This window comes from Eurosta solidaginis, chromosome 1, assembly GCF_040869045.1.
Source record: "Eurosta solidaginis isolate ZX-2024a chromosome 1, ASM4086904v1, whole genome shotgun sequence".
Lineage (NCBI taxonomy): Eukaryota > Metazoa > Arthropoda > Insecta > Diptera > Tephritidae > Eurosta > Eurosta solidaginis.
Genome location: NC_090319.1, coordinates 32,577,315 through 32,590,758, shown reverse-complemented (window position 1 = coordinate 32,590,758; position 13,444 = coordinate 32,577,315). Strand labels below are relative to the sequence as shown.

Genomic DNA, 13,444 nt, shown 5'->3' with positions numbered 1-13,444 from the left:
GACTTCAACCTGTTTTTCCATCTCATTTCTAATTACCTCAAACTCAAACAAAAATAAAACAACTTAAAACTAAATTTTTTTTTTCTTTTTCTAAAACAAATTAAAACTTAACTTAAAATCTATGAAAAGGCGAAAATGGTTGCACAACAAAAGCAAGAAAAAAAAAAGCAATATGGGCAATCCCCGATTATTAAAAAAATCATAAAAGCAAGAAACTTTTACAGAATCTTAATTATTGCTGCACAATTCTCCAATATCCTTAGAAGTTGCTTAAAAATTTTCGTTGCCTAAGCGGCGATGGACTCTGAAATTTCGTCGTTTGAGAAATATCTCAAGTTACGTCCTTTCGTTGAAGCACAAAAAATTCAAATGTATGAAAAAAAATATTTTGTGTTATAATTTCATAGAACCTAAGTCCGAGTTACGTGCTTTTGTTGAGATATGGAAAATTATTTTATATCGTCGCCCGCTTGCCAGAAGCATGAATGTGCCAAAATGAAAATGTTGGGAAATCGAGTTTCAAAGTTTATTGCTCCCTCAAAATTAGAAGAATTTGTTTCTAATGTTAAAATGTATCTATATATTATATTCACACTATGCTCTTTCAACTGAGATAATTGCTCTGCTCGCATCCCTTCTATTTTTCGAGATTTAGCACATTCATTTTTCTGGCACAACAAAAATTTTAAAAACTGATATAATTTTTTGTTAACACAGCTATACACAAAAATTAAAAGTAGTCGGATCAGGTAATGCGACTCACGTTTTCTATACATTTTGATGCGCTGAAACCGAATACGCTATAAGAATTTGCCCACTGGTCATAGTTTGACCTTAACCTCAAAAGACGTAATAAAAATTACTGCAGATTGATTTTTAAATAAGGTTATGGCCAAACCAAGACCTGCTAGGCCAATTCCGTTGGCGGATTCGGATTAGGAGTATCACAATACTTGGTAAAACATCCGTGGCTGTGACTTAGAACTAGTTCTCATTTTCGGAATCAGAATCTTCAGAAATGTTGAGTTCGGGTAAAGCGTCACGAAGCTCACTGTTGCCCTCTAGATTTTTATAAAAAGAATGACATTCTTTTGGTATAACAAGTTTTTCACACATTAATCTCAAGCCTTTTAGTTTTGCCTCGGCTATAGTCAACGGCTTCGAATAAACCGGCTTGCCTTCAATTAAACAACGACGACCTTTTTTTTCGAATATTCAGCTATTGAAAATTCTTCTTCATCAGTATAATTTTTTTTTTGAAGAATATCTTATAGGGCTCATCTTTTGTGTATCTTAACCAGCATAAAGATGCTTTTCTTAATGTTCTTTTTGACCAATTTTTTCGTCATCAGACAATGCATCAAAAGTAAGACATTTCCTGCACTGATCTTTCTTTGGTTTGAAAAAAAACCCAAATTATAATCGTTGAAAGCTGATCTGTATCTTGTGAGTGAAGCTGGAGTATATGCTTCTTCTTAACATTTTATTTTATACTCTCGATACATTAACGAAATATTGAGTTGGCCATCCAGATATTTCTTTTGTGAGGCCGATCGGTAGTAATTGGACTAAAGAATGGGGTAGCTAAAAATGTGGTTATGTATATGTTTTAAATTTTTTTCAGTCAATTTATTATGTGGAGCATGACGGCAACGATTGTCTCGCTGAACGAATCCTAATTCGGATTTATTAACGCAGTTTCTTACCATTGAATCTGATACGCTGATTGTTGCGAGAAAAAACTCACGACATACTTTTACTTTAATATTGCTGCCACTGAAAATTGTAAAGGAGTAACTATGGGTGAAACTTCTTTTGCGTGGGGCTTTCATTTAGGGTCTGTAGGACTTTCTATGGGCATCTCTGGTGGATTAAGCAATTTTTCATTACCACTAGAGGTCTGGTCCGTTTCCGGAGGAATATAATCATCAGAGTAAAATTCAAATTCACTAAACTGTTCTCCTTCGTCATATTGTATGATTTCACCAATAGCAGACTCTTTTAGTATGCAAATTAATAAATATGTTGATCCTTATCAAAATAAATTTTTCCATTAGAAATTTCTTGTACTTTATTCATTTTCCAACTTTCTTGTATATATGCGACTAACACCACAAATAACTTTTATTTAATTGAATATATCATACGATTAAACGAATTACAGTTCATGACCTAATTTTTTAATATTAATTAATAGATAAATATTTAAAATAATTAAAATTATTAGTAAAAATTAGTAAGAATGTGTGTTGTTTCAAATTTTTTTTTTTTTTCAAAAATTGTTGAGCCATATCAACGAATGTTTCATACAAACAGGAACAGCATTTTTTTTGTTGTCAGCCATAAACATGAATGTGCCACATTCATTTCTCTGGCGCAACTTTATGTGATTGAATTATACGTTCATGAAAACGGCATTGCAAATTATTGGTGTTTCCATGTGCGTAGGAAGCTCTGGGTTTAAGTAGAACCTAGAGAATCTAAAGGGTAATCCAACGAGACTTCTAACACAAAATCGGAAAAATTGCACATTCATGCTTCTGGCTAGCGGGCGACGGATATGTAATGCTAAAACCGTGTCATTTTCTAGGCGCGTAACTTTACATTTTAATTAATTAATCCACAACTGGGAATCAAATATGTTAGCTAGAAACCTAGTTTTTTACTAACCTTAAATTACTCAAACATTCAAAAATATTTAAAAATGGGCTTGCGGTGGTGTTTTTAGTAAAGTAGCAATATGTGCCGTGTGCTTTGGATCGTTATCCTGCTGAAAGATTCAGTCTGCACCCAACTCCAATTCAACCACCGATGGTTTCAACTTATGTTTCATTGTATCTCAAACAATCCATATTACCATCAATAAATGTAACTCTACCAACTCCAGGTGCCGCAATAGCTCCCCAAATCAAAACACTGCCTCCAGCATGATTTACAGTTGATACCAAATTCTTCGGATGGAGTGCAATATTTTTCTTCCTCCACACTTTAATCGCTAGCAAAAATATTGAACTTTGACTCATCGTTAAACCAAATTTTTTGGCAAAAATTAATACCCCCTTTCCTGTTTTGTTTCCCGAACTCCGAGATGAAATAAGAGATTTTTTGGGTGGTGTTCTGCTGTAAAAGCCATTCTTGTCCAGAGCTCTGGACTGTTCTTGGATGGGCACAATTCCTTGATGAGTTGATATATCTTCGGTTCATTTTGGAGCAGAAACTTTTGGATTTTTGTCCACTTCCTTCAAAATTAAGATGATGTCTCGGCGTGATAGCTTGCCGCTGCGCTTTTTTTAAATTTTGTTACAAAGATTTTTCCTATTTTGCAATTTCACCACATAACCACATAATTTTTTTTTTTCTGTGCTGTACAACAAAATTTCTTACGCTACGTTTAAGTAATCCAACCGCAACTGAACTCAATATTAGCAATGCAACAAACATAAAAAAAGGATTAAAATAGGTAAACAGTACTTTATGAATAGTATAACACAGCATATTCGAAGTCTATTAAGCTAGCCCAACCTTTTCAGCCCAATCAAAAAACGAGACCGTACTAAATTGCACAATATTTAATGCCAATTTAATACGGGTTAATTACATTTATTACACTTGCATTTTAAAAAATATCGAGGGTTGGGCTAGCTTAGCCAAAAATTTTGCAGCCAAAGAAACACACTCCGGACATGTACAACTAGCAATAAATGAAATTCCAATTGGTTAATGTCCAGGAATGGAATGTGTTTTCTTTGGCTTTATTAAAATCGACAAGATTGACTTTGACTTGTCCTGTCACGGTCGCTAAGCTAGCCCAACCCATATGCACAATCAAAAAACGACACCGTACTAAATTGCACAATATTTATTTAAAGCTTAAACTTAAGCTAGCCCAATCCTCGATATTTTTTAAAATACAAGTGTAATAAATTTAATTAACCCGCCAATTTAAGCATGAAATATTGTGCAATTTAGTACGGTCTCGTTTTTTGATTGGGCTGAAAAGGTTGGGCTATCTTAAGAGACCTGCATATTAGAATGCAAGTTAGGTAACTGGTGCTGTATGTACGCTTTTGTCAACGGTAATATTTCGTTTTTTAGCCAACTAAGTTATATGTTCAAAGACGGATTTCTTTTGGGTAAAACGATAAAAAAGGGTTAAAACAAAACTGCATGCACACATTTCTCCGCAATGTTTTTGTCCTTTCTAAACAACTAAAGTACAACATATACCCCATACGTAGATTTTTGTACGTCACTGTATTTACATAATTTATAGAGAAGGATCGAACAGCGAATTTTTAAGACCGAAAGAGAAACGAGCATTGTAAAAAGAACAAATAGTAAATAAGCCAAATTCTTCATATTGTAACGGATTTTGGGAAATTCCGCTTATTTGTAATCTTCTGCTAACGTTCGAATCGCTAAACTGTTGAATAAATCACACCAATATTCAAAATAGTCTTTATGAGACTACTTTGGCAGTAGTACAATTATACTTCACAATTAAAATTCACTTCGCAACTGATAGCGTGTTTAAATCAAACTGAATCCTGAATACTTAGCTTGCGCTGCTTTTATACTCTCCGTTGCTTCATTCGCATATTTCTACGAAAGTCTAGATGTTTCGCCTTCTGGAACTGCTGTATCTCCTGCCTGGTAATTGAGCTTCATATATGCGTGTGTATGTGTGAGTAACAACTTCGGTTGATGACTACATCTGTGTGTGAGTTATCTCTTCGTTGCCTTTTATATATGTGTGTAAATCATGATTGATGTGTTCATGTATATCAGCTTAGTGATGTTAATATTCGTCACAATATTAATTGATGATTACCCGTCTAGATCAGTGATCGGCATTTATCGTGCATCACTTCTACTTATCAATGAATTAAAAGTGAGATCAGTATCAGACACGCTACTAAGCGATCGTGAATGTAGTGCGTTTGTGCGTATTGATTTAACATTACTGGCGGCATTTATATATTTGCACATGTGGATTACGATCATGCTCGCTTAGTGGTTTCTTTATTACTGAACTGTTGTGTATCAATTTCTCGCTGCTGTGAGCTTGAAACATTAATATTCTCCCAGCCAGCTGACCTAGACCATCTTTACCACATCGAACAATTTGCGTCATTGATGTTATATTCGTTATTATTGTAGCCAATTGGAAATAGTAAAGGAAGACGCTTGCTTTTCAACGCAATGGTGGTCGGCCTCGACTTTCCAAAACTGCCATCAGGGGAGTCATTAAGAACAACTACACCGGGTCTCTTTCAGACAAGCAGAACTACTCCGATGGAGAATTCATGTTCTGTGAAACGATGAAGTGGAAAATAAATAAGTAGCGAGTACTCTCGCCAGAACTCGTTATCTAACACAAACAACGTTGGGAAATAACATTTTTGAATGCTGGAGTATTGAAACAACCCCATTTTTTACTTGAATCCTGATAGCAAAAATTTTTTTAAAGTTTGTATCGAAGACTGTTTTGAAGTAGGAGTCGCTGCATTACTAGAACTCTGCCGTCCAGACTGCACCTGCTCTCCAGACTGTCCAACCTTCGCAGCTGGAGGGAATTCAAGAAAACCGTTTACATACTTACTTAATAAAAACGACCTTGCCCCACATACCAAAGGTCCGGGGCTCGATATCCGTGAAAAGTAGCATCAACATCATGCATTATTCAGTAAGAATTTTAAAACAGTGTCGCATTGGGAAGTGATCGGAGAAAACTGCTAGTGTAATTCTGCGAGCTTAATTTTTCGTTTCTATAACCAATCGGGAGAAGGCCGAACTTCTTTGAATAGAAAAGAGCACAATAGGATTGTAATTGGCACACAATGGTCCGGCACATTTGGGTTGAACGGGCCGGTCAGTAAAGGCTTTATTTATATGGACTGCATATGTCAAAAGTGTTACCAGTCGTTTTTTTGACGAATGCCTGACCAATAATATATGAGCTTTAGTAACCCAATTATTGCAGCAAAAACCATACCTTCCATTTATGGCCACAAGGATCTCGGTACCCTACAACCTGTAAGTCTTTTTACAGCGCTTACTGAGCTGACTCGATGACCATCAAGCGGAATCTTCGCGTAGTATGCGGAACTCCGAATTCCCTACAATCAGCTACTTCCAGTTCAATTTTTCCCTTAAAGTGCCGTGTGAATTTGTATTGCCCCAAAACAAAGATGACCCTAACCCTAAAATAATTCCAAAGCAATTTATAACGACCTCACGCACTCCCACACACCTCCATACTTAATGGCACCACAGTCGAGCCGCCAATCTTCCCTTCCAACTTCTACCCATCCGTAAATCAGTTAGCTACTCCACTTCCTCAGTTCGGCTTCTAACCTCATTCATATCTGGATGTAATGAAGGGATGGAAGCCGGCATATTCACCGTATTTATCTTTAGCATCGTACTCGGATGCATTTCAACTAGCAATGTCCAATGCATTCCACCACGCCAGCGCCCATAGATGAGTATCGACTTGATTACCATCTCATAAAGCCAGTGCACAACAACAACAACAAAGGCGATCAGTTGTTCTACCTTTTAATTTGAGTATGCGGCAAAACAAGGCAAATGCAATTTGAATCAATTGTTTGTTGTTTGGAGCCAAACAGAGCCACAGCTATGCTGTTGGGAGCCATTGAGAGCTATTAGAGCCTTTTGAGGACATTTTTGTTTAAACGGTTAAGCGTTCAAATAAGTGAGCAATCGCTGCGGCTGTATACCCGTTTATCGTATCTTCGTACTTAAGTTTTTAAAAATGTGAAAAAATTGCCTCTACATAACTCAAGTACGTTCGATTAGTGCATTTAAAAAATTTAGCCAATTTCGGTCGTTCTCTACGAATTTTTTTACAAAGTGCGCATGTTTTTTGATTTTTGTTCATTTTTTTCTTCCCCAATCCATAATGCATTTTTTGTCGTTCTTGCTATTGTCGTACAATGACCCGCCAAAAACAACAATATCATTATTTACTTCGTATTGAAGCTCATCAGTGGATTTTTAATAAAATTTTAAACCTTTTTTTTATTTATTTTTTTAAATCTTAATTTCAGGCTAATAAAGATAATAAAAGCACACCACCACGTGATGCGCCTCCACCAACACCGATAACCAAAGGCTTCAATTTAACAACAACGCCACTTGTCAAGAAGGAGAAACGTCAAATTAGTTCACGTTATAATGTCACAAAAAATTGTGAATTGACACCTTTGAGCCCACTTAATGAAAGTGAGTACGATATTTATTTTGAATTAACATTTTAATCAATTTATACAACTTTTATGCACATTATTATTTATTGTAAGTTATTGTTTATTAAGAATTATTTTATTAATATTTTTTTTTATATTTACAAATATCTTATTTCGAACTATCCCGAGAGTGTACAATTATTTATTTATATTGTATGTATTAAGCTTTTGTTTGTATTTTTATTTTGCGAAATGTTGCGTTGAAAGGATTTAATTTACTTCTTTCAAATAGTTGATAGAGGACGATCACGCCAACATTATAAATTTATATTCATACATAAAGCGGGGACTGGCCTCATTGCTTTTAAATGTATGAAAACATTTATTTGAAGCAATTTATGTTTATAATTTATAATTTGGAAAAAATTTAAACAACGTTACATCAGCACGGACAAGGTGACAGCTGTTTCGATTATACCTTGTTAATCTCTTCAAAGCCTTTTCTTCCGGGGGGTGGGATTTGAACCTTTGTAACACTTCAACCATCGTAGCAGTGCGGGTTCAAATCCCACTCCCGGGAGAAAAGGCTTTGAAGAGATTTACAAAGTATAATCGAAACAGCTGTCTCCTTGTCCGTCCTCACGTTGTTTAAAAAAAATTAAATTTCCCAAATTATTAAATTATATGTTTGTATGTTTAATGGTATGTTCAATTTTACTTAATATTTTTAAGAATTAATGAGCTTAACACCGATAGGCGAAGACGGATATGGTCTTATTTTCAAAGAGGTACAAGGTCTCAAATTGGATCAGGCCTAAGTTAGGAGGGGTGACCTACAGGAGAAACCTTGCACAAAATATCTAGGAATCATCCTAGACAGTAAGCTGTCATGGAAGCTCAACGTGGAAGAGAGGGTGAAGAAGGCTTCAACGGCACTTTATGCCTGTAAAAGATTGCTGGGGTGTAAGTGGGGCTTATCGCCCTCTCTTACTCATTGGGTTTTTACAGCGATTGTAAGCCCTATTCTATACTATGGAGTTCTTGTTTGGTGGAAAGCCACACAAAAAACAACCTATCTCAAAAAATTAGAGGGGGTATACAGACTATCAATGCTTAGCATTACGGGAGCCCTGAAAACAACCCCGACGGCTGCACTGTATGCCATTCTGCACATTCCACCTGTCTACCTGGTAGCCAAGAACATAGCGTTAACAACTGCAACCAGGCTCGGTGCATCGGGGCAGCTTTAGCGCCGACCATACGGCCATAATAGTATAGCGTCATCAATCACAAGACGAACAGACTACCTGATTCCCTATCTGCGCTTCGAGGGCGATCTTAAGGCCACAATAGAGGTGGACGGTTAGCGCAAGGGTGCTCAAATTGCGGACGAGGCGATACATGTGTACACAGATGGTTACAAAGTAGTGGAAGGAGTAGGATCTGCGGTATACTGTGCTGATCGGGAAATAAACAGATCCTACAGGCTGCCGGATTACTGTAGCGTCTTCCAAGCGGAAATTGTAGCCGTAACCAAAGCAGTAGAAACCCTGGAAGAGAATAGCTGAAGCTGCAACCGTGTTAACTTTTATATTGACAGTCAAGCAGCAATTAAGGCTATAATATCGCATAGCACAGCATCTAAATGCGTGTTAGGGTGTAAGCAGTCCCTGGAGAGAATCAGGGAGAATCATACATCTATATTGGTCCCAGGGCATATGGGAATAGATGGGAATGAAAAAGCGGATGAACTAGCTAAAAAGGCCGCATCCCTTGAAGCTTGCTCCGTAGACGTCCCAATAAGACTGGGCGATATTAAGCGAAGGCGAGAGGTGCACATGATCGTCTTCCAACCTTAAGCTGGAGACATTGGTGCTTTATCAGTAACCGTATCGGTAACCTTTTAACAGCTGATTCGACCAACCTTATGAGAATCAATGCAATCGATTATTGGTGCCGCTAAGGTCGTAACCGTATCGTAGCCAACCAATTGGGTTTTGGTTTACCGTCGTAACGATAAACAGCTGATTACGTTAGGGATACGGATACAGCGATACGACATACGGCACCAATGACTCCAGCTTTAGACTAACAAAGTTGCTTCTATCATTAAAAACAAACTTCTGGTAACACTACGGACTCATTCAGTCTATGTGAGGTCCTCATGGACCGGCCAGTTCAACCTATCTCAACCTAACACCGATAAATGATAATAGGTATTCAATTTTTTTTTTTTGTTTTATTGGGAAAAACTGAAAAGAAAATGAAAATAAAATAAAATAAAAATTAAATGTTTCCTTCTTTTCAGTTTTTCCCAATAAAACCAAAAATAATAATTGAATAACAATTATCATTTATCGGTGTTAAGCTCATTAATTCTTAAAAATCTTAAGTCAAATTATTAAATAAATTATAAGTTTATGGTTGCTGGCGTTTAATGGAATGAGAGACTATGATGAATTCCGACTACCGCTGTTTACGATATCGTATAGAGGAGGGCGAAGACAAACTTGGCTCGCCCAGCTAGTTCTAAGGGCATGTAATACATGCCAGCAAAGTAACATAAGCAGTTTTTCATATAAATGCGTTTAACGCAATCTTGTGCCTGATGATTTGATTGCACGTATTTTTATGGAGAACGGCAGAACGAGCCACACTGACGCCATCTGACATGAAAAAGTAGCAAACTTCCAACTTTTGTTGCAAGCAAAGCATAAGAAGAAGAATTCGACATTTGCTTTGGCTAAAAGTGCTCTCACACTTTGAAAGTGAAATTATTTTTCCAACTCGTTGATAGTGTTCTAATTTTTTCACAGCTAAAAACTGCAATTTAATAAATGAATATATGTTAGCAAGTATTTTTCTTGTCTAGTGAGAATATTTATAACAGTGCTTCGCGGAATTTTGTATGTGAATGAGCAAGGCGAAATGAACTTCAATTGCTAAGTCTGAAGCTCCTTCATATTTACAAGCGCAACATCTTGCGTGATTGTGGCGATGTTACTGGCATGCATAATATTGCGTTGAACGCATCTATATGAAAAACTACGTTGTGGCTGGGCCTTTCGTAATTTCGTGCGCACAAAAAAACAAACGATAGTGAACAGTAGCATTGCGCGCACTTTGGTCTGTTAGCACCTGATCATATTTTTTAGTACGGCGAGCTGGCTGAGAGAATATACTAAAATAAGTGTTTATATGAGCAGCAGTGAGCTCAGTAACCACCAAGCGAGAATGATCGCAGCTCGCTCGTGCCCATGTGTATTGTAACGAATTTTGGGATGTTTCGATAATTATGCACCTTCTGCTAACGTTCGAATCGCTGAACTGTCGAATAAATAACTCAACATTCAGTATTACAAAATGGTCTTTATTTAGACTATTTTGGGAGTAGTACAATTATACTTCACTATCACGTACTTCACAAAAGCGTGTTTAAATCCAACTGATTAGTTATGTATTTCTCAGCTTGCGCTGCTTTTATACTCTCTGTTGCTTCGTTCGCATATTTCTCCTAAGGTCTAGACTTTTCACGAACCTGGAACAGTTGTATCGCATACTTGGTTATCTAGCTATATGCGTGTGTATGTGTGAGTAGCAACTTCGTCTCTTAGCTGATGACTGCATATGTGTATGTGAGATATTCTTCGTCGCCTTTTATGTACGTGGATAAGTTGATTACTTTGATGTGTTCATGTATAGAAGTGTGGCTGCTTCCTGTATTGTTGTGGTGCACTTATTTACTAACTGCATAGTGATGTTAACATTTGCCACAGTATACAGAAAAGTTTAACGATCATCCTCCCTCCATAGTCGACCTATTACTGATCTCATTTTCAAAATTGTGGTACGCAGATGTGACATTATTATAATTATTATTAGTTGCCCTGCCACCCTTATTTAAATCTATTCTGACTTTCCTTTCGGCCTAGTATTGTATGTGGAGGCTTTTAATGTATTTAAGATCCTCTTCAGGCTTTTTATTCCATATCACGGAGGGACTAAAAGCTAACGTTTCAACCTCCAACTCACAAAAGCGGTAGATGTGTGTATCAGATAGATTTAACTTACTTAGGTGATATCGTAGGCTACATTTTCCCGTATAGTATCCACTGAGAGTTCGTAGGTCCTGTTTGCTTAGATCAATCAATGTGTTTGGCTGCTACACTCGTTGCTGGCAGTATAAACAATTTGGTCTGCCTTTGCCATTGGCATTCAATCAAATTTTGTCTGAACTGCTGCCAGCTACTTATGGTCTCCCTAGTGTGTGCCTTTGTGAGTTCAAAGAAGGGCTCTGTACCATAGAGTTCTGCTAAAGCATGCCCTTTATGTCTCTGATCCGGGAAGCCATCCTAACAAAACCTTTTTTTTAGCTCCCATATCATTTAGGACTGCTATGCATTCATCTACTAGCTTAGAAGTAATGGTGTAAGACTGCAAGGCACGTAAGGCTGCCTGATTGTCTGTCATAATTAGTATACTCCTCGAGGATAAGCATCTTCGAAGACATGCCCTTATTGCATGGATTTCTGCCTAGGTGTGACATATAGGTACACGAAGCTAACTTCCTTCACCCGTGACAATGCCGATAACTGCAATGCAGAAAACTGATGCTCTGCAAAAAAAAGTGAGAGCATCAATGCAACCACTCCGAAAAATTCGGATGAATTGGGCAGGATTGTCTATCAAAAGATAAAGTATAAAGGCGCACAGATTATGTGTCTGTCAGTAAAATACCTTTTATGGCAATACTACTATTCATTAATAAATCGGCAACCATATTAAGAACCAAATATATGTTAAGGTCATGCACGAAGGCGCTGCTTCTCGGCTGGTTGACGTCCGCTATGGAACTTCAGATGTTACAGCCCTGAAAAAATTGCGATATACCTAACAATGGAAGAAATAAAGGGCAAGCAGAAATCAAGGGACGATTTTGGTGGATGCTTCCGTAGGTACAGCCACTAGCCGGATGCACCAAAAGATAGTTGTAGTTAGCCACCTAAGGTGAAGTTGCCCATCTCTATCCTTTACGAGACCTTGACGGAACGGTTTAGGCGAGCAGTGGTAGCATATTGCCAATCAATTCCGTATCATAGCTGGGATAATATAGCATAACAGCGAACACGAAAGATTGAAGGTTTATCATTTTTTTTTTTAATCAAAGCTTTACCAGAATAAATTAGCTTTTGTAAAACAGTCCTCATACCTTCTGGCGAATAAGAATACCTATAAATGTTGGTGAAGGAAAACTTAACTTTGCCTTCTCGATTCTGGGCCGAAAAGCTCCATCAAAGCATAAAGTAAGTTGAAATATTTGGCCCAAAACATTAAACATTACAAATACCCATAATTTATTGATGGCTGAGTAAGGAAATATATTATCTCCGCAGTACTTGAGAACTCTTTTGAGCAACGCTCTAACTCAAAAATTATTTGAACAACTCCTCCAAGCTGATCTCAGTGGCAGAATTTTACTTAATTTATATCTTTTTCGATGTATGTATGTCGTAACGATTTTACATCATCCCTTGTCAAAATTGGTTTGAAGACATACCAGCTTCGGCGCCATGCCGAGAGCTTTAAACCGGTATGTCTCCAGAAATTTATTTGCAGGGTATGATAGAGGATAGAGAATGACGTTCACATGGTAATAATGTTAAACGTTCCGAATCTCACGAAATTTTCAGATATCCATGGCAATAACCTCCGAAGAGATTTAAGGCCGAGTTTCTCTTCCAATTTGCGTCGTGCTCCTTTTAATTTTTCCTACAAATTGATCTGCAACGCAGCTGAGCTTTCACTGAGAGCTTTTCATGGCAGAATCTTTTCAATACACAAATCTGTCGCTTTTGTGAACTAGAGAATGAAACGTCGGTTCCCATTCACTGCGACTGAGTAACCCTGCAAGGCAGATCCTCTCTCATATACATAGGTGGCGGCACACTTAATCCCTTCGTGATATGGAGTAAAAAGCTTGATGAGGTGCTTAAATTCATTAAAAGCCTCCAAATGCATTATTAGGCTGAAAGGTCATGCAAAATAGATATAAATAAAGTTCGCAGGAATTAAAAGAAAGTAAAGAAGCAAAATCGTAGTAACTGTATAATAAAATAATTAAAAAAAATTTTAAGTTAAACGGGCTTATTGAAAACAATACTTACATGAAGTAATAATAATACGAAAAGCTAGAAAATAATTAGGTAGGCCCTAGGTACTAGTCATCACACTCC

At 37.1% G+C, this 13,444-nt stretch overlaps 1 protein-coding gene across 7 annotated transcripts in view; it reads left to right on the top strand.

Annotated features, from left to right (window-relative positions):
- The window catches only part of wrd (well-rounded), a 197,715-nt gene that overhangs the window by 65,112 nt on the left and 119,159 nt on the right, over positions 1–13,444 (top strand). For all 7 annotated transcript variants that reach the window (XM_067784969.1, XM_067784959.1, XM_067784948.1 and 4 more), the window contains one exon: positions 7,074–7,248. In XM_067784969.1, coding sequence (XP_067641070.1) covers positions 7,074–7,248 — 175 coding nt within the window. The remainder of the gene's footprint in view (positions 1–7,073; positions 7,249–13,444) is intronic.